The following is a 22,558-nucleotide window of genomic DNA, read 5'->3' on the forward strand; positions in this document are numbered from 1 at the left end:
CCTACACTGACGATGTATCCTGATTTTTCGCGTATGTCAGATTTCACCGTTAAAGTGGAAATTTATATCAAAATGCTTGGTATAATAAAACGAAAACACATTAAAATAAAAACATAAGATGCTGTACAGGTGTGATTGAATGCGGAAATGCGGTGATTGGCGCGCAACCACCGCAAATACCCAAGCAGAGGTAAACAAGTTCAGAGACGCACCACAAAAGCACACTTTTGTAGCGAGGAGGAAACCGGCTGCTTCATTCTTGTGGTGAGTGACATGAATATCAAGTGTTTAATTTACAGTTGAACTGAAAGTAACGCGCGGAAATGACGTCCATTTCGGCCACGACGCCGTGCGTCGCCGTCATGGTGTCTTATTCAAATTCAACACAGCAACTCTGTCCGCTCATTCATGTAAACGGGATATTTAGAATGTTTCAGAAATCGGAATTTTGACCTTAAACCGAATATTGACTGCATGTAAACATAAGTCACAATGGTGCTGGGGACAAACGAAAAGAGGAAAAAGGCACGGGCGTCGTGAAGTCGAAACGTCGTAGGTCGCTCACACTCTAAAACATAATCCAAATTGTTAACCATCTGATAAAATACTAAACCGATCCAGTGTTTGAAAAGAAACTAAAACTGAACAGAAAAATAATAACTTTAAAGAATATGCTTAAATACTTTCACTACAGTTGGCAAAAGAATGTACAGTATCAATCTTTGACCCACGCTTCCTTCCTAACCATGAAATGTAAATGTAGCCAAATATCGAGAAGTGGTTCAAATAATTTCAAATGAACGTTTTGCATTGTGGTGGAATATTGGTGCTTTTATTACAACGTATTTCATACTGATACATAGAGTACTATATATAGTGAAGACAGATGCTAGTGTAACACAATCAAACCATCACATGGATCAATCATTGTGTGTGCAGTGTTGTTTCCATGTCGGGACATGACATGTTTTGGATCTGAAAGAAACTTAACTTCAACGAAGATACTGAACTGGCCTTGAGATTGGAGTAAAATCAGCAGTCGTACATTATAAACATTTCCACAACATTGGTGGCAGGTATTAGTAAAGTGATTGTTCACTTAAGGGGAATTGAGAACTATGTACAGACAAAATACAGAACCGTTAATCAGAAATAAATAAAAACTTTAAAATGGACATTGTTCTGACTCCCTTTAATTATGGAGAATACACAATACAAATCCTTAAAGCATTACGCATATGATGACACTGAAGCTTGGTTTTAGTAGTTGCAAACTGCAACTTTACACCAACATTGTTCCCCAAATACAAAGTGAAAACACACAAGAAGGGAATGGTGATGTTAATGTGATCTGATGGCAATGGTAAAAAAAAAAAAAAAAGAAAGCAATACATTTGCTCACTTGCTGAGGACACCTTCTTGAACACTTCTACTTCCCTGAATATGGGTAATGTTATACTGTAGATGTAAAATGAGCTTAGTTATATTTTACACTCACAAAAGACTAAGGCAATAAATTACACTACTCTGATACAATGGGCACTCTTAATAATTCTATTTCTATAAAGCAGTTTGACATTGAATGATTTTAGATACCTGAGGGAACCACAAGATGTCATCTTAACTTGGTGAAACCCAAATCACGCATTCAACAACAGGAATGGTAACAGAAGAGAAGACAAACCAAACTGTATTACAATCCAGTGTTTTGGCGCATGTACTCTTGACAACAAAAGGCACAAATCACAAAGATGCATATTATGTTAATGGGCTCATCTTGGAAAAGCAGCTGATTTGATTTCCCATCAGACTAAAAGTCTAACCATAACCTCCTTTACTCTGCAAGAACACTAATTGGTGCATTTTTCTTGGTTTTTTTTTTTTTTTTTGGACCAAGTTCATGCAACAACGTAACCACGTGGCCCTTTTAGCTTTGGATTAGAGCCTGTGCCCTTCATAGTCTGGCGGAAACCACAACTACAAGTTAAGAGTCACGACAGAATCTTGCAGCTCCTGTGCTTGGAGCACTTTAGCAGAACTCTGATGTGTTTCCTTCCTCAAAGGGGAGCCAAATTGGTTGAAATGTGCAGTGTGGCTGCATAGTGTTAGTAAAGCTGAAAGCGCCTGTTATATCATAGTTTATCTGAAAGTGACTGTGGAAAATATTTTAGAACCTATAATTTTTTTGATGTTAAACTATAACTACTATTATATGGAGATGTATGAGTTATTTGCTTAAATTCAAGGCAGACTTAAAGTTTCTCGGCCCGGTTGTTTAACTACTGTTAGTAATAAAAGTTTTCTTTCACCTTTCTTATGTTTGCCTCTCTTATGTTTTTCATATTACAAAAAATACATCAAACCGGTAACATTTCGTTGTTTTTTTTTCCGTAGTAGTAAGCGCAGAGCATTTTTTTTGGCGGAGATGCAGAGAAGGAGTGGAGTGAGGCTACATTCAAATCTTGCTAGCAGATTCAAGACTGTGCAAACTCGACCTTTAATAGTACTTGTATTATTCTTTGCTTATGTAATTGTTTGCTATATGTTCAATTACAGTGGACCCCTGCATACTCGTGGTTTGTCCCCTGTATATTTGCAAATTTTATTTCAACTTTTTATTTTTATTTTGGGGGGGTGGGGGTTGCCCGCTCCCAATATTTCATGGGAAAAGTATACTGAATCGGTATTATTATTTTTTTTAATTAATTTTTGGCGTTAAATAAACCCCCTCTTGAGGGTGGACCGCACTTAATTATGTTAAAGTGAAGTCAACCCAAACATATTTTTTCTCAAGAATATGTTCTGTACAGGCCCACTAGTCTAAACACGGCATTCTGATTAATATTGCGATTGTGGAATATGAGAAATCCACCCGTTTTTAGCTAGCTCAGGGAGCGGCCATTTTGTCACTTCTGTCAACTGATGATGACATCGAAGTTGCTCAGGGCTCAGAGAACGACCAATCATGGCTCAGCTTCAGAAAACAGGTGAGTCGTGATTGGTCGTTACCTAAGAAGCTGTGATGTCATTTTCAATCGACGGAAGTGACAAATTGGCCGCCCCCTAAGATCGCTAAAAACGGGTGGATTTTGACTCATATTCCACAAACGCAATATTAATCAGAATGCATTGTTTAGAATAGCGCAGGCGCAAAGTAAAAACGCAGGTTTTACAGAGCATATATTGGATTTGTTTTTGCCGCCGATATTTTGTGGGTGTACAGACAGACGCCAGCTTTTATTGAAATCGTGTAAACATGTGTCTGTAACGTACCTGAGAGATCACAATGGATCATGCATTTCTGATTCTGAGTGACCTAAACCAAGACGACAGCGGCCTCTTTATCCGAAAGACAATATCCATAACAGTACTCAGTCATACATTTGTTATCCTCTGAGAAGAACGACTAATAATAGTGCAGTATGACGAGCTGACGAAAGACAGAAGACACAATGGCCATTCAGTTGATGCAGTGTGATGAAATTGTTTGCATTGTTTTTAACTGTATTTAATTATCATGACTGTTTGATGCAACGGAAGGAATTAATAGCATCTCAATGGGAAAAGATGATTTGAGATACAAGTAGTCCCAGCACGGACACGGAACATACTGAACTCTTATCTCAAGTCACCACTGTAGTCGGTGTCCTCTAATATACCATTTAAGCGAAGGAAACACACCAGAGTTCAAATAATCTTGAAAGAAACACTCCGTAAGAGAAAGTGTTGAGCTAGAAAGGCACTGGTGTTACAAGCAAATTTTTGGTAAGACAAGACAAGCGCTGAGGCTTCTGTCTCTGGTGTTGGCGGTCACTTGCCAAACATTAATGATCAGATTAGTACTCTTTCCTACATCTGTGATGCTGCAGAGTAACTTCCGGTAAGAAAGAAACAATACTGTATGTATCACACCCGTGTAAACTGGGTAAGTAGCCTACTAGAGATAGACCGATATTTTTTTTTTTTCAGGACCGATTATTAGTAGTCAAGGATGCCGATATTCATTTTTGGTCAAAAGTAAAATATTGGCGTCTAATATTATTATTATTAGACATCTTTTTTTGTGAAATACTACCAAATTTCAGGGAGCTCCCAGCATCATGAGCATGTCTTAAAATGTTAAATGAAAACGTAAACAATGGCTCCCTATAGTTTTCTACAATAAATAAAGTTCTACATCAAAATGACAGGTGCTGAGTGTTCCCAGGGTCAGTAGAATGTTTTATAAAGTTAACTGAGAATGTAAATAAATAGTTCCTTGAAAGTTAACACAATTTTAAATTGATTTGTTATCGGCCGTCAGGTTGTCTTAAAAGGCTGATACCGATATTCGGCATAGTGACGAATATCGGCGCCAATAATCGGCCCGGCCGATAATCGGTCTATCCCTAGTAAGTACGGAGAGAATTTTAATCGAGCCGTCCTGGATTTTGAAGTCAAGTCAGTGATGAAATGAGCAGTTTTGGTGGAAAAACTAGTCGTGAACTATGAGGTATTCCAGCTTTGGTGATTCACACCAAACATTTGGTTAAATACAGGGTAGCACTGGTTCATTACGAAGACCAACAACACCACTTTAAAGCTAAATGTTTTTGGCTTTTTAGTCTTTTGGTATGACAAAAAATAGATATATACTTGAGCAGAGCGTACTAAGAGGAGCAACAAGCTAGCGTTTGGGTCAACAGACAGTGACGAGCACGGTACAAGCACAGAGGTGACAAAACACTTGCTTCCCATATCCACATTTACACATCACTTCAGTTGTTCGTACGACATAAAGAGAAAAATAACGCCGTTTGTCTTCAGACATTCTTTTCCAGAGGTACTCAATTGTGATTTGGACTCCTGCGAAAAACCCGGCATTATTCGATACCTTCAATTCAAACTGATGCGACTGCACGATGCCGATCCAAAGAGAGAAAATTGAAAGTGCGTAAAGGGACTTGTGGGATTCTGCGGCGCGGAGTTTTAGATGATAAAGCATCCACGTTTTCATTCGTGTTTTTATTCTGTGTGTTAGTGTATCGACAAAATATCACTCACAGTTTGGAATGAATTTATAAAAATAACGTGTCTTATCCCCAACTGCATTGTGATTTTGCCGGTACACTTTAGAGCAGTTTTATAGCATACGTTGTCCTGTTGTCATCTCAAAATACATTTCTTAATTCTTTTTTTAGTTTTTGTGTGGTATGTCAGTGGAGCGTAGGAATCTACAAAATGCAGTGCTGTCTCCATGTTGTCTGATATCATAATACGTGAGAATATGTGGTGTGTGTGGGTCGGTCTAGAGCGCGGTGTAAATTGATTGTTACAAGCAGTGGGTGCTGTTGGTCATTTGAATTTGTCTTTTTGAATTATCATTGGAATTCCTTTCTTTTGAAGAAGCTATTTGGTACAAAGCACAAATATCTGACGGATTGGATCTGTGTGCGCACATTCAAATCATCCAGATGTTAGATTTCAGCATAACGATTCTCAGTTAGCAGGCCCAGGATCGGCCAATGGCATCGTGTGCAACACCTCATCCAGAAGCTGCAAAGCGCGGTGAAGGTGGACTTCCACCCAGCACGGCGTGTGTTTGATGCTCTGCCGGGGATAGTCGGGCCCCCAGCCCTTGACAAAACTGAGACGCAAGATACATAGTCGCCGAAGGTCATCCACTCCGATCCCTGCTGCTGCAGACAGACCTGTAAGTGAGGATAGTTTTGAATCAATTAGGTACACTGTGATTCCACTTTTGACCACTAGATGGGGGCACACTTATTTAATTTCAGACTCAATTTGAAAGAATAACAAAAATGCAAATACTGTTTTCTGTTGTAATCCTGCTTTTTAAGGTCACCAAAAGGAAGGCTGTACTGTAGGTTAATTTTATTATGTAAATCTTTAGGCATGGTTATTGATGTATATTGTGAGATGATAAGTTAAAGCGGAAGTCAACCCAAACATATTTTTTTCAAGATTGTGTTCTATGCAGCCCCCCACTAGTTGAAACCAGGCATTCTGATTAATATGAAATATGAGTTAAGCAACAAAATCAACCTGTTTTTTATCCATCTCAGGCGGCTGACATTTTGTCACTTGCTGTCAACTGAAAATGACATCACAGTGTTTCAGGGCTCAGGTAACGACCAATCACGGCTCACCTGTTTTCTGAAGCTGAGCCAAGATTGGTCGCTACCTGAGCCCTGAGCAACCGTGATGTCATTTTCAGTCGACAGCAAGTGACAAAATGGCCGCCCCCTGAGATGTACAAAAACGAGTGGATTTCAGTGCTTAACTCATATTCTACAAACGCAATATTAATCAGAATGACGTGTTTAGACTAGTGGGACTGCTAGGAAAATATTTTTGGTAAGAATTTTTTTGGGTTGACTTATTTAAGTGTAAAGTGTGTGTTTGTGTTTACAGACCTTTAAAAGATGAAGTCAGATAAATGCTCTAAAAACGTGTATTGAGTATAAAGCATTTCTATATTGCTGATTTCCCTTATTGCCGGGGTGGTCTGGAACGTAACCCCGCCGATGAAGGGGGCGGTTCAATGTACATGTACAAGTACATTAAGTTACGAGTTTGGTTATGGGAGAAAAAAAAATGTAATTCAAGGTTGAATATTCATTCTTAATGGGGCTGACAGTACATTGGAGAGGTAATGGATGAAAATATGTAGTTCATCGATTTCAAATGTAAAATGACACACAAATATATATTCTCGTGTCTTATAGCATCCAATCCACCAAGGTTTGAGTATACTCACTGACTGCAGGTGCTATGCCCCCAACACTGCCCGGTCCGGGTATGTTTCCTGCCACTGCAGCTGCTTGTGCAGCAGCGGCGGCCTGAGCAGTCGCAGCCTGCTGCTGCATTTGTCTGTGGCACTGTCGTAGGTCAAACACCTAACAAACACAAGCAACTTTACATTAACATAACCCTACACACACTCTTACTCCCATCTTCTATGGATTTAAGTGAACAGCTACAAGTATAGATGGTTCAGTAAATGCTGTTTGTGTCATATAGTATACGTACTCCAAATGTATTTTGACCTTTTGTCACATTCAGGTTTCAAACAAAAAGATAGGAAATTGGATGTGATGTGTTCAGGGGTGATGTGCGGTGTTACTTTTACGCCAAATATAACATTTTCCATTTAGCCCGAAAAGTCACATTTTGCTCTCGTTTGTTGTGTCTCCCAGGTGGTTTGTGCCAAACTCCAAATGGGATTTTTTTTGCTTTGAGAAAATGGCTTGCTTCTTAACACTCTTCCATAAAGGCCAGATTTTTGACTAATAATTGTCCTGTGGAGAGAAATCATCAGGGAACATCCGCATTGAGTTGGCTGCACTGAGAGAAAAGGGGGTGAATAATTTTGCCCCCCTACCACTTTTCTACTTCACCAATTGTGCCCCACTTGGTGTTGATTCTTCACCCCAAAAAACAAATTTTTATGTTTGAAACCTGAAATCGGCAAAAAGACAATAAGCTCAAGGGGGGCTAAAACTTTTGCAAGACACTGTACTTATATTGATTGATTCTTTGAATTGTGATTGATTACATTGATTCTAAAAGGAAAAAGCGAACGTGTCCATAAACACGTGACAGGAGTACAAAAGCTACATTCAGACCTTGATGTAGGCTCCCGGGTAAATCTTGTGCACAGCGTCACCTGGGGCTCGCCCCGCCTCCCTGTCAAGATAGTAGCTCTGTACGAACACAGCATGATCACTCATACACCGCATCCACACGTCGCCCTCGCCACGACACTCCAGCTGCACCCCTTTACCGATGTGTAACCTGGAACAGGAAGGAAATAAAACTGAGGTAAAATAAGAGTGACATCATCTGAAAAATGGAGGATTATAAAATCTATAAAAATCCATACCGAGCTCTCTCACTGGCATCCGTGCGATGAACGTTACTCAGCTGGCCGAGACAGAAGCGGTCACCTCCCGATGGGTCGACATAACCATCCACAGTCACAACAGGGCAGCTGGAGGGCACCTTAAACATCTCACCCACCTGAACGTCCATTTCAAAATAGGAGATGGAGCACCAAAACTCTGGCCCTGCCCAGAGGATAAAATCATGCAGTGATCAGTCAACCTTACGTTCAATTCACAGAGAGGGAATGGGGATTAAATGGGGCTTTAAAGGGTCCATATCATGCTATTTTAGGATTTCCACAGTTAAGTATAGGCATATATATGATTATATATTACCTTTGGCATAGTGGGACAATCGAATTTCTTATGAAATAGGAGTTACTTTAATGGCTATTTTTTCTAACCCTTTCTGACGCCAACGAAATAATAATTCGTAATAAAGACGCGGGAACATATTGTGAAGCCTTACGTCCTCAATCCAGAGTCAAGTGGCAATCTTTATGCAGTATTGATGTACTATTCATCCATATGCATGCAAATGTGTGTGGCAACACAATATGGCTGACATATAGCGCTTGACAATGAAGCTAACGTTAGTGAATTAATGCTAATATGTCATCATTTAGCTAGCGGTTTATTTACGTATAGGAATTGCAGCAGTTTTAACGGGGAAGTCAACCCAAACATATTTTTTTCAAGAATATGTTCTATGCAGGCGCACTAGTTGAAACAAGGCATTCTGATAAATATTGTGTTTGTGGAATAAGAGTTAATCCACGCATTTATAGCCATCTCTGTGGGCGGCCATTTTGTCACTTCTGTCAACTGAAAATGACATCACAGTTGCTCAGGGCTCAGGTAACGACCAACCATGGCTCACCTGTTTTCTGAAGCTGACACATGATTGGTCGTTATCTGACCCCCGAGCATCTGTGATGTCATTTTCAGTCGACACAAGTGACAAAATGACTGCCCCCTGAGATAGCTAAAAGCGGGTGGATTTTAACTCATATTTCACAAACCAAATTATAATTTTAACATGACTAAAAGTTTAAAAAAAAAAAAAAAAGGTTGATTTAGCATGATATAGGCCATTTAAAACAACAACTTTACTGTACTTGTCTCTAACCTGGATGATTGGATACAGAAGGCGGGAAAGAGGTTGAACCATGATGCTGAGACCCTGTAAAGAATTTTGTTTTTTTAATTCCGAGCAAGAAAACATAAAAATTAGCCCTGTGTGGGTATCACACATATTCCCTTTTTTTTTTTTTTTTTTTTTTTTGCTATAACACAGAATAGAACCATTTTTTCTTACACAATCAATATACTGTAAAATATAGAGATTTAAGCTATACTACATATAAATTATGTGGTCAGTTGTTATACATTTCCTACAGTTCAAGGCTTCCATAGACTGTTATTTAAGGCAAATATCTATTTTAGAGATAGCATGGAATGCCAGCGAGGCGGTAAAGTGGTAAACACGTTGGTCTGAATCTCCGTTTGAACATGTCTGTGTGAAACTTGTCCATTCCCTCCATTTTGGCTTCTACATTATTTTCTGCTCCAGGCTCAAGTAACTCGCAGCCCTAACGAGCATAAACAGTACATAAAATGGAAGGATGAATTTGAGGCTCATCTCACAATGTTGGTTTGGATGGTGAAGGGAAGTTGGCTGGTGACCACGCCCATTTTGCAGGGGTCCTATTGGAGTGTAGGAGGCTGTGCTGCTGCCCGTCCACACTGCTGCATTACAGGAAAGCAAAAAGCACAACATTGCTCTGTGTTATTGATTATTCCGCTATTCACAATACCTGCAATACAGAACCGATGCAAGTGATAAAAACTCACTCTAGCTATAAACCGCACATTTTTTTTGCGATAAAGATTTCCGTGACAAGTACATTCCACGAAAAAAAATCTGCGCTACAGTGGGGGCAGTGTGGGTAAAATGCAATAAAGAGGCGATCATTATGCCTAAAGTAATGAAATGCCTTGTGAGTATACTGTAAATACACAGTATTATGTACATAATACACAACTCACTGTGGAAGGCAGCTTGGCTCTGAGAATGCTTGCTGCTGCTACTGTATCCATTCTGTCCATGGGATTGAGGAGGAGGTAGAGAGGATTGTTGTGGGTGTGGAGGTTGAGGTGGCTGCGCACCTTGTTGCTGAGATTGGGGCTGATTTGGAGTCGGCGAGTGTGGCGCTTGACTCATAACTTGAACCTGTGGAGAAGCGGTCTGAGGGCGGCCATCAACGTGGCTGGCCTGGAGTGGCAGCATGGGGCCGGAGTTTGACACTGCGGAGGAGAAAGCGCAACAACGTGACTAATGCAAAGTATCAGAATGGAACGCAAAATGCGTGTTATTTTCAGCTCTTTTTTTAAACTTCCATAACCAATGGAAACATAATATGACAGTTGTCAGGTTTTAGTAATTATTTCACTCTGATGCAATAATCGTTAGTCGACACATTCTTTAGTTTTTTCCTTCATCTATGTTAATCTATATTAATTCCCCTCATTTACTTTTACTGTCAAATCAATAGAATATCATGTAGAAGCTTGTAGCTCACTCAGGGTTTGTTAATGACTTTAACAAACATAATACCAAGTAGATGATGTAAGAGAGGAAAAAATTTGGAATTGGCTAATTCAACTCTTATATCAACACGAGTATGACAAGTTGAGAAGGCTTCACTGACTTTTCCACTGGAATAACCTGCCATGGACAACAAACGACAGTACTGTCGCTCTCTTCCAGACATTCTGCTCTTCTGTCCAAACAATTAAATCAATCTGCAATAGTCACTACCATTATATGCCAATCCACAACTGAATTAATCATCTACAATTAATAACAACATCAACAAAAACAACAGTAATAATAATAGACTTTTTAAAATATATATTTTTTTTTTTTATCTTTAAACAGGAAGGATTACCAATAATATTGAAATAGAGTTTATTATATTACCAAGTCCATATTGGAATGGGTATTAATAATTTTTTATACAGATGCGTTCTGAAAACTTTTTTTTTTTTTTTTTTCATGATGATTTTTTTTTAGCATTTTTTTCCTCAATATATCTTAACATAATTGCGAGTGTCTGGCAAAAAGACCAGGGTGTACCACCCTCTTGCCCAAAGTCATCTGGAGTGCGAGGTATAGACGGTATGGTCATAAGGTATAATGAATTTGCCGGAAGGTAGAGATTTGCACCCTACTGTCCAATCGCGGTAATGCATGTTGATTATGTCTTTGTATCCCATTTCGTACGCACTGCTCAGTGTGAAATGTCCAAATTGTAGCCCACATTTGTATTGGGGAATCGTTGTTGCGCGATATTTTGCCAAGCCTCCGCTACTTATAAGCTTATAATGTGGCTAAACATGATGTGAAGGTAAACGTTCGCTTTGCATTTGGTGTATACATAGCATAAATCACTAATCATCGCTTCCACGGCAGCGAAAAAGCTTACACTTAGGTAAGTAGCGTTTTGACGCACCTGCCGCTCAGGATTTACAATGTTCACAAAAATAAATTTTCAGGGAACCGAATCATTTTCAAAATCTACAAAAATGGGCAATATGTTTCATTAATAGCTAATTTGGATGTTTTTGGAATGTGGGAAGAAGCCGGAATATCACAGGGAAAAAAATACGCAAGCACAGGGAACACATGCAAATGGCGCACAAGAAGGCCTGAGCCCAGAATCAACATTAGAACTGTGAGGAAGACCTCCAAACCACTATCGTAACGATCTGCCCCAGTTCCACAACATATGACGAAAATATATTTTTATCATGATATGAAACCAAACACGCAGATCAATAGAATCTGTCAATGTAAAAAAAAAAAAAAAAGACAGTGGATATCTCCCCAATGTAAACCCTCCCTGTCTAAGGCACAGCTAACCTTTGGGCGAGACAGGCAGCTGTGTGTATCTGGTCACCGGTGGGGGTCCATGAGGCTCGGACGACAGATGGGGAGGAGGCAGGGGTTGGCCATAGTGGTCTGGAGGAGGCATCTTAAGCGTTGCTTGGTGGTCAGATAGTGGCATCCCAGGTGGGAGATCCATTTGTATACAGTCATGGATGTATTCTTCTTTGATCAGACCACCGGGTGGCGCTGTAGGATTTAACAGAGATTCACTGAGACAAATGATGAGTTAATTTGAGGAACAACTTTCTAATTTTGAGGAGTATTTCTGATTTTGCAGGTTCATCACAGTGGCCTGAAGCAATTATTTTACTAAGCAATAAAAATATGATAGTATAATGAAGGATTTTTCCCCTTTTTTATATAGTCAACAGTTTTTATTGATATTTTTTAAAAAAATCACATTTTGAAAATTAGCATACAGCATTTTCTTGTCTGGAAACATTTTCAGTGGGGCAATTTCAAAGCATATTTCAGAGGGGGGCCAGTGCCCCTGCGGCCCTGCCTGTAGCTCCACTAATGGCGCATATAAGTGACGTAAACGCGTTACGCCCCAACACGTGCATCCAGCCCAGCAAAGCTTTCTGGGACTGCTTCCGCCATTCAATTATTGGGAAAAACTTCTTAGTCTGTGATTCTCGGCTAGCTATTCATTGTGTTTTGATGAAGTGCATAATGCAAATTTTGACTCGCAAACTGAGATGCGAAACTGCTAATTTCAAGCCTCCACTCTATAACCACATACCACATTCGCAGCGTATTTACTGTATCTGGTGGATCATAATTTATTTCTCTAAACTGGAATTTACCTGTGTTGTGAAGACTGAGGCCAACTGTCAAAGGGGACAGAAAATCAAAACATCTTTAAAGACCAAAGTAAACCAATTTGCCAATGCCAAAAATGGTGCCTTCGTGGTAAGATATTTTGCACTTACCAATGCCTGGAGAAACCACCCTCTCATAATGGTAGGGGTTTACACACACGTTGTCGTACTTCAGGTCAAAGGCATACTGGCAGAACTTGACATGCTTGAGTTCATTTTTGTGGAGGTCAGGCCAGCGCCACAGCCGTGCGTAAATCACATGAGGAAAACCTTTCCTCCCTGCCACCTGAGAAGTAACACAAAATGAACACACACCACATTTATTTACTCTACTCCAAAGACTGACAGGCAATCTAGAGCAAGTTACATATCGTCGCTGTCATGTGAAAAACATTCATCTCCATTTTTTTTTTCCATTTTCTTATTTTTTACATGAATCCTCTTTCCGCGTTACAGACATGGCATTAAAGTGAAAATGTAAAAAGTTTCCAAAATTGGAGATACGTGTTTTTCACAGGACAGCAACGATATGTGCCCCCGTGACTCTACATTAGCGTGGTATTCCCTCAATCGGCACTATGTATCAGTGAACCAGATAAATTGTACAGTTCAAGTTCTAAAACATCGTACAAAAACCCGAAAACACTCGACAAAACATGAGTGTACAACTATCTCTTCTGTATAAAGCAAGTGCGACAGCTGACATGACGTCATAGCGACTAACCTGTAGTCGTCCATCAAGCGTCCTCTGAATGGTGACACACTTGCTCGGATGGACGCCATTGGTGGTGATAGCAGTGATGAGCGAGTCCAACTCGTCCTTCTTCTCTTTCAGCTTCTTGACCAGGCTCTCAATGGCCCGCTTAGCAAAGCCCTCGTTCTCGCCGCCCTGCCGATGGCACATGAGGCTGTGGACGATGCTGAGGCAGGCGTCATTGCTACTCGGAGGGTTCACTGACATAATGCTGCCGCAATGACACAAAAGAATGACATTACATGGTCAAAAGTAGTAGGATCCCACACCAAAACACCTACAGAGAAAATTGGAGGAAACCATCATGTGTTAGCTTCTACACTTGGCGAAAAAATGTCCTTGAATGTGTGCAGGGATTTCTTTTGAAAACCTTTATATAGGTCAATTTCTATTCATTTTATGTGCTAAACACTTTCATTAAATCATTAAGTAGATGTGTGTATTGCTAAAATAAATTCCCAAAAATTCTTTGAAATAATATGTTCTATGTGCTTCCTTCCACTAGTCTAAACACGGCATTCTGATAAGTATTGCATTTGTGGAATAAGATTTAATCCACCCGTTTTTAGCTAGCTCAGGGGGCGGCCATTTTGTCACTTCTGTCAACTGAAAATGACATCACAGTTGCTCAGGGCTCAGGTAACGACCAATCACGGCTCACCAGTTTTCTGAAGCTGAGCCATGATTGGTTGTTACCTGAGCAACTGTGCTGTCATTTTCAGTCGACAGCAAGTGACAAAATGGCCTCCCCCTGAGATGGCTAGATTTTGCTGCTTAACTCATATTCCACAAATGCAATATAAATCAGAATGCCGTGTTTTGACTAGTGGGCCTGCATAGAACATATTCTTGTCAAGAATATTTCTGGGTTGACTATGTTTTAAATGTTCAAATTGTGCACAAAGTTACAGTGGCTTACAATACTAGTAAATGTACTTTTTCAGAATAAAACCTTACGTCTCGTTTTTGAGAAGCACTTATTATTGACTTATTAGAGAGCAAAGTTAGAATTTTTGGAGGTGGTACTTGGTGTAAAATATTTGACAATCATTCACCTCGAACAAACACAGAACATTGCTTATTTATACCACTGTTGACATGTTGGATAATATATTCAGGCAAGATGCTGACTTATTTCCTGTTTAAGTTTATCTTGGTTCTACTGCTCCTCGAAAAACGTCGACGAATGGTTTTCACGACAATGAACTCAACCGTCATTCAAACAAATCCCTAGCATTTAGGTCTAAAGTCAGCGATTTAGATGGCAAATTGAGATAAATTACGGTATGTGTTAAATGTCATTTGGGGTTAAGTCGTGCACAGCAGCTATTATTGTTCCAGACGTGAACAAACCCAAACAAATCGCAGACTGATAGGAAGGACCCCAAACATATAATCAGCCAACTGCACATTCAGGACACCTCTGAGCATGTTTGCATGAGAAAGCCCTTTCCATGCTGGCAAAAATGAAAGCTGTAGAACTGTGTAGAAGGTTACATTTGCTCTCGGATATTTTCTTATTGCAATTTACAAATGCATATTCCCTAGAAAAAAAAATTCACAAGAGGCAGTCAGTCACATGAAATCATCTAAATAAATGCTGAGCCTTCTTTTCCTTTATCTTGGTGAATATTTCAGTTAGCTGATTCTGGGTTCTTCAAGGCCACATGCCCATGCCAGTACGCTCTAGTTGCAAAAATCTGGTCTCAATTAAAACCACAACCAAACATTCACATAAGGATAATAAAACAGTCAACAAGGCAAACTATTTGAGTGAATAACTCGCTTCTATTGACTTTGGAGGAATAAAAACGGACATGATTTAGAAATTCCACGGGTGTGTGCAACTTCTCCTCATACCATCTCTCAGTAGCAAAATTAAGACATGTTTATGATTAACTCATTCACTGCCATTGATGTATTTATTTGTTTTTTCCCCGTCCAGCCATTCAATCCCAGAAACTTACTTGATATTTTTTTCAATTTTTTTTTCAAACATTACGGTAAAAGAGGGACAGATAATGTCTGGCAGTGAATGAGTTAAAACCCAAAACATTTTCTGATTTTTGTAAACAGTCGCAAACCCTCTGAATCATTACATTATATTTTTAAATCATTCCACTGTGCGACACAGCTTGGGGGGGACACATGAACGATCGATCTCCGAGTGCCCACTTCATATCGACTCTAGTGCGTGCCTACCACGCGAAGTTTAAAGGCAATAAAAGGAGCCACTTTGATTGGCCGTGATTGAAGTACACTGTGACCATTTCTACAGCGGCGCACCTTTGCCTCTGGCAGATCCGCTGACCTATGCTCGTCTGCGAAGTTACCAACATTTAGGGTTAACGCGCCTCCGCACAAACATATGCCACACGCCGTATAGTATTTGTGTCTTTCAGGGTGTAACTCCTTTGTTATGAATACGAGTGATTCTAAACAACAGAGACGGGGGTTGCAGTGACTGTATTTATGGCACTTGTTCCCTATGCTCATTAAACTCAACTCAAATTGTTTATTTTTGCTCTCAATTGCTCCTTAAACAGCCGCGCACTGCTAAGCTTACAATTTTTCGCATTTCTCTCTTCAGGCAGCCCACTCCACCCTCACGCGTGCGCACTGCAACAACAAATGGCTGATGAATAGTCAGTATGAGGGCAGACTCGGACAGTTTCATTGGTCCACTGTGAGGTGTTTGGTAATTTCATTGATCAGATGTTACGAGATTATGGGTAAATCCATTTGCGGCTTGAAGCTCGTCAGTAAAAACCATAAAACAAAAAAAACGTGTCACATTTAAAGCTGTAGGGTTTAAAGAGTGGGGAAAAAAGTAGTCGCTTGTAGTCCACAAAGTACGATATACTATATAAGAACATTTTTCTGTGCAATATTCTAACATCTTGAGTGATGTCATGTACCTTAGCGGATCAAAATGTTAAGTCTTTTGCAGTATATGTTTTTTAAAATGTTGAATTTGGAATTATATGACTTCAGGTGCATTTAACTTGAAATCAGTTTAAACACATGATTAAATGAAAATGCCATATAGAGCGTTTGTGGTCTTGCTTACCTGGTATTAAGTTGATCAGCCAATGAGTGACCAGAAGGTTCACTGGGATCATGATGGCCCAGTTCTGAATCAGTCCCTGTTAATAAAGTGGATGGAAATGCATCATTAAAAGACGCATGTTCAGAATGAAAATTCTATTGGTATATTATATCAATGTAAAGATTCTTTATATGCTCACATTTTGTCATTTCACTGATACAATACAATAGCTTGAGCCTCTGTGTGTGAAACAATCACAACCAGAGCTAAGCTATATGTTATGTATACTGTAAACTATAACCTTAAGAAGGTCAAACATACCATGTGAAGCAACAGTATGTTTTGTGGGACTTCACATAAGAGTACCAATGATGGTAGGGGTGGGCGATATGATGATATTAGATCGTTAAGCGGTTTAACGTGTTCACGATCTCATAAAGCCGAAAGATCGTTTGATCGTCTACATAGCACATTCTATACAGTTTAGCTCTATGGCGGCACAAAGCCGCTCACGCGTACACCCGACCAACCAATCACTGTTGGCCGTACGTGACACTCCCCGCCTCCCAGTTTGTTTGTATAGCGAAAAGTCTCCACGAATCAGAGTTGGTCACGAAAAGAAACTCCACATCCACAGTGTCGATTTGGTTTGGCTTTTTCTCGGAGGAGAAAGCGCAAACCAGTTATTTGCAAAGTTTGCAGGGACTCGGTTGGGGACGTCAGCGCCGACAGCCAAAGCAAACGGAGATCAGACACATGGTAGCCAGAGGCAGCCGCTAGCTCCAAGCTAACGCGACCCACGGTAACGCAGTCATTTAACAAGAGCACTTCAAATGAAAAAAAAGCAAGCAGTGTAAAGAAGTAACTGAGGCAGTGACTTATTACCTTGTTGAAGACATGATTCCCATTAAAACAGTGGAAAACGAGGGCTTTAAAAGACTCTTCAAAGTACTAGACCTGCGTTACGAGCTGTGTATTTATGTTTACGTTATGTTACCTTTTGTTTACATTCACTGCACGTTTTGATAAAAATTGTCACTATTCAAATTAAAACCTGTTCAGAAAGCATAGCTGTCTTAAAATGTCATTTTTTTTCTTTTAGAGTTTTATATACATTTTAAATCTGTTTTATCTTTAACATGAGGAAAATCGTCAGAAATGTGCAAATTTATAAAACGATGTAAAAAGAGAATCATGATGAAATTATGATCGGGATTTTATTTTTTTTAAATTGTGATATGATATTTTTGCCATATCGCCCACCCCTAAATGATGGCAAAAAAAAAAAAAGCTATCACAGAACACAACTGGACAAACAACCATTCACACTCACATTCACACCTACAGGCAATTTTGTGTCTAACGTGCATGTTTCTGGGAGAAAAATGTGTGACAAAAGGAGAAAAAAAACAAACAAAAAAAAACCCACAAAGGCCCAAGTCAAGTCCATGTCAGTACAAATTCATAACAGAAATTATTCCAACGCCAGTCCATATGCAGGAGATCGAGAACTTGTCCTTTATCTGGCTGCTGAGTACAACAAGGCAATAGCAACATATACAGTAAGGCAGAACTTGTGAAGAGAGTCACCTCCCAAGAACATGCACTCATCTGACTTTACATTGTTCATTACATCAAACCTCCTGATAAAGCATAGCGCATATTTGTGTTACAAGTAAAGTTTATTTTATGTCTCAATATTGGTTAGCAATCATTAGCATATTTTAGATGTTGAAATTAATACTAAGCAATTAATAAAGGATTTACGATGATGACATTTTGATCCCGAAAAATTTCAGTTTCCATTATTTTAGTCTGTGGGCCCTGTGGATTTATGATGTTGTTTGTTGATCCTGTAAAGTGGTGTGGGTCATACCTAAAATATTGGGAAAAAATATAACTTTACTACTGTGGCTTTTCAAAGACGTTATTTTACAATATTGTATTTCGCTTTATAAATTAACTGCACTGCCTAGCCTATCAGAGATGCTCTTAGAGATCGGTCTTGACCAACGAGAGGCGCTGTACTATCGATGATCGCGTAGCACAATGAAAATCAAATAAAAAAATTCAAAACATGCAATATAGCGTACTTGTAGACGGAAGAAATGTTATTATATATCGTGAGAAACGTTGCTACAGTGTATAGAAGTCTACTGTAGCACATGCACATGCTGTTTTCCATCATTCTTGCCATGCAACATTCACTGACAAGCAGCACGTTTTGCGGCTGCAAAAACGTATTGCCAAAAGCAACGAATTACTTGCAAGTAGTGTCGCCAGTACAGGTATGTTTAGTTTTTTGTTTTACTTAGCGTAAGCATTTAAATAATTTTAATTATGGGTGGATAGTTCAGACATGGACTGCATGTGAGAGAGTTCCATCCTGTTAGTGACATATTTGTATGTAATGCAAAGTGTTGATTATGTAAATATTTAACAAAATGTAGTTGTTATAATACCTTATATGTCCCTTATATCATGATATGGGTTTTTTTTCCTTTTTTGAATAATCCTTTTTTGAATGAGAATTGTTATGTAGAACGTATGTTCAATGTTTAGGACCATCCAAAAATATTCAAGCATTAAAAAAAAAAAAAAATCATGAAATTTATTTAGCAGTCATCACACGTGCGCGATTTGGATGAAAAAAAATATTTGTCTTAAATTTTAGGGGCAACATGCTACCATTTAGGGGCATTCTGGAGCCCTGAAACTAATACTTTAGCAGAACAGTACTCGCACATGAAAAAAAAAGTTCTTTACAAGGTTCTTAGGCCCTATTTTTAAAATGTGACCATTCCCTTTGAAAGCAGTGGAGCAAAATACAATTATAATACAGTATATGTCCACGATCTGGTCACAACATACACAATATACCGAGATGCAATAAAAAAAAAAAAGCTGCTTATACAAAGATATAAACACTGAGCACTTGGGCAATTATTTTGGCGGAGCTATGATTTTGCAATCGATTGTTCGCATGTACAATACTCAATGTCTGTTGTCTGTGAAATATAATGTATTCTTAGAACAGTAGCTATATTAAAGTCAATACTTAAAACTTGATTACAACATGTAACAAGGATGTAACGATTCCCAGCACATCACAGCTGTATCGTAGCAGTCTACGGAGCTCCACACATTATCAAGGGGTTAAAAAAAAAAAAAATCACTTCTGTCCACAATATAAGGTGTGCATTAAATAATAATCGGTGGCCTCGAAGTAGCTGTGGCTCCATACTGGACGGTTGGGTAATCAAATCAAGAGCACCTTACCTAGTCTGGTAAAAAAGGCAGAGGTGAAGTCTGGGGCTAAAGATAGTGAATGGGGATTTTGTTTTATGCTGAGGATGTGCTACAAAGATATGCTAAAAAAAAAAAACCTGACATTGCAGGCTACTGACGGAATAATAAAAGTTTTAGGACATTGAGAAATGTATGGTCTAGCAAAGGTGCACTTCATTTGCCTACCCAGTCGTCCGAGTTGCTCATGGAAATGATGTTTTATTTTTTGCGCTGGTTTTATCTATTTGGTGGCCACCAATTCATATATTGTGGTCACAAATGATCTATATTCTGGCATCGTTTTTATGCCATGTCTGGGGCTCCGTAGCAGACAGTCACAGGTATTCGTTGCTGCCCCCGCCCCCCTCCTCGTCTCTTACATACAGTGTTGTGTATGTTCATCCTACAGGCCCCAAGCTCGACAGCTGGAGGACACAGTTGTCCAAATGAAAACTTCAATCAATAATTACCGGGAAACCTAAAGTCACACCGACTGTCACGTATATGATCAAATATACATTTAGTCATTTTTAGAGTGAACTATTCACGCCCGAAGTTTAACAGATAATTTGTAGTAGTGAGCACAACATCACCTGGAATGAACCCGGGAAAGATTGAGACAGCAGCGCGGCGTTTGTTCAAAATCAAGACAACAAATTTATCGAGCTATTATGACCGATTTCCACTCCCAAATCTAGGTTATATCGTCTGTTTGCATTGTAGGCGACAGCTGGTGGGACAAACGTTCACATGTAATTGATCATACTTACACATCAGACGGAGAGAAGCGGAGAACTTGAACAGAAAGACCACTGAGCTGTCCGACAATTGCTTCAAGTGTACTGAGTGGTGTTGAGCAGCTAGTAATGTTTACTCTCCTCTACATTAGCTGGGTTTTAGCACTGTCTAGCACACGGGCGATACTTGCATGAATTGCAGCTAAATAATTTAAATGTCTCATGTGCGAGACTGCGCTAGCTTAAGTGTCGAACACTAGCGTTATCATTTTATCAGTCTTGCTGTCTCCTCGTGCATCCTGCCCGTTCCTCACGCGCACGACACAATAACAATAGAGGGGAGACATCGTGCGCGTCAGTGTCGCGACATGCTTCAGCCAATAGCGGGTCAGGTTTCATACGCGCGGTCGCTTTCGCCCAATCAAAAAGCGGCTCTCACTGCGACGCTGCCAGCCAGGGTCTGTCTGGCTCGTCGAGATTGACAGGCCCGCGAGACTGTTTTCTTTAAGGTGGCGCCGCTGAGATTAGCGCTCCCCCAACATACGTTTACATGGGCGCGAATTACAACTGTACCCCGAAGTGGGCTAGAAATCAACAGTTGGACATGCTTGAAACTTGATTTTGGTCCATCATCATTAATGCATTGATTATGTATCGTGATTTATTACACAGTGACTGGAGTGTAAAACAGTTTTTGAAGGTAACTCTTTTTCCTTCAATAATAAATAAATGCTGCAGTGTATTTTCTACTTTGTCATTCTACCAGGCACCCAAAAGCTCATCAAACTTCATTACATTTTCAAAGGGATACTAAATTTTTAAATCTGCGTGGCCATTTCAATTACAACAGGATTACAGTACTAAGATAGAATGATTTCTATACTTTTTTACACTGTTATCACAATCAGTAAAGAAACTAGATATTGTAGATGGATTACTTATTTACAGTTACAGTCCTATTTCATCAAAGTGCATTGCTCAACAGTTTAAGATACTATCCGTTCAAACAAGCATTTGCTGCATGTGCCAAGAATTATCTTATCTTATCTTAATAAATGCAGTACTTAGATGTTTCAGTCCTTAGCCTTCAAGAAAAAAAAACAGCAGCAGGAGCACAAATCCACAGCAAAACTAGCATATTTTGTGAGCTCATATGCTGGTCTATGCTGGGAGGTGTTCTGCAGGCTCATTCTGCCTCATATGTTTGGCATCATTTGAGCAAGGCTTCACATCTTCAGCGGTACTTCACTTCCCTCCATGCAAACATCCATCAGGAATTTTCCAAAGGGGACTGAACTTCACAAGCACAAGTTGCTGCTCTTTTTTAAAGGTCAGGCAGAAAAGTAGACACAGTTGTTCCCAAAATTTTTGAAGCACTTGTTTCAACATGCTTGGAAGTTTGAACACTGCAAAAAGGCCATACAAAGAAGGGGGGTTTGTCAAAATACACAAGAGAGATAGACCAGGTGTGCAATGTGGCTCTTGGAACAATTAACTTAAAATGGAAGTCAACCCAAGCATATTTCAGAGGTTCACAATTCAGAGGTCGTGGGTTCGATCCCGGCTCCGGCCTCCCTGTGTGGAGTTTGCATGTTCTCCCCGTGCCTGCGTGGGTCTTCACCGGGTCCTCCGGTTTCCTCCCACATTCCAAAAACATGCATGGTAGGTTGATTGGACACTCTAAATTGCCCCTAAGTGTGATTGTGAGTGCGGATGTTTGTTTGTCTCTGTGTGCCCTGCGATTGGCTGCCAACCAATTCAGGGTGTCCCCCACCTACTGCCTGAAGACAGCTGGGATAGGCTCCAGCACGCCCGCGACCCTTATGGAGGATAAGCGGTATAGATAATGGATGGATTGAGTTAATTAACCCGTTTTTAGCCATCTCTGGCGGCGACCATTTTGTTGCTCAGGGCTCACGTAACAACCAATCTTGGCTCAGCTTCAGAAAACAGGTGAGCCATGATTGGTTGTTACCTGAGCCCTGAGTAGTTTTTATGTCATTTTCTGTCAACAGAAGTGACAAAATGGCCGCCCCCTGAGATGGCTGAAAATGGGTGGATTTTGTTGCTT

The 22,558-nt window shown here is 39.8% G+C and overlaps 1 protein-coding gene across 1 annotated transcript; it reads right to left on the reverse strand.

The window, feature by feature from the left end:
• Nucleotides 1-810: 810 nt before the first annotated feature.
• Nucleotides 811-20,880, reverse strand: smad10a (SMAD family member 10a). The gene is made up of 13 exons (XM_086014344.1): nt 20,521-20,880; nt 16,484-16,559; nt 13,384-13,624; nt 12,771-12,945; nt 12,645-12,668; nt 11,812-12,024; nt 9,936-10,193; nt 9,534-9,635; nt 9,016-9,069; nt 7,886-8,069; nt 7,629-7,797; nt 6,761-6,899; nt 811-5,690 (listed from the first exon to the last, which is right to left on the reverse strand). The coding sequence occupies exons 1-13, from the start codon at nt 20,522-20,524 to the stop codon at nt 5,479-5,481; spliced, it is 1,851 nt and encodes a 616-aa protein (XP_085870470.1). The 5' UTR covers nt 20,525-20,880; the 3' UTR covers nt 811-5,478.
• Between the last annotated feature and the right edge of the window lie 1,678 nt (nt 20,881-22,558).

The sequence above is a fragment of the Filicampus tigris genome, chromosome 18, assembly GCF_054856515.1.
Source record: "Filicampus tigris isolate MCC_2025a chromosome 18, RoL_Ftig_1.0, whole genome shotgun sequence".
Classification (NCBI taxonomy): Eukaryota; Metazoa; Chordata; class Actinopteri; order Syngnathiformes; family Syngnathidae; genus Filicampus; species Filicampus tigris.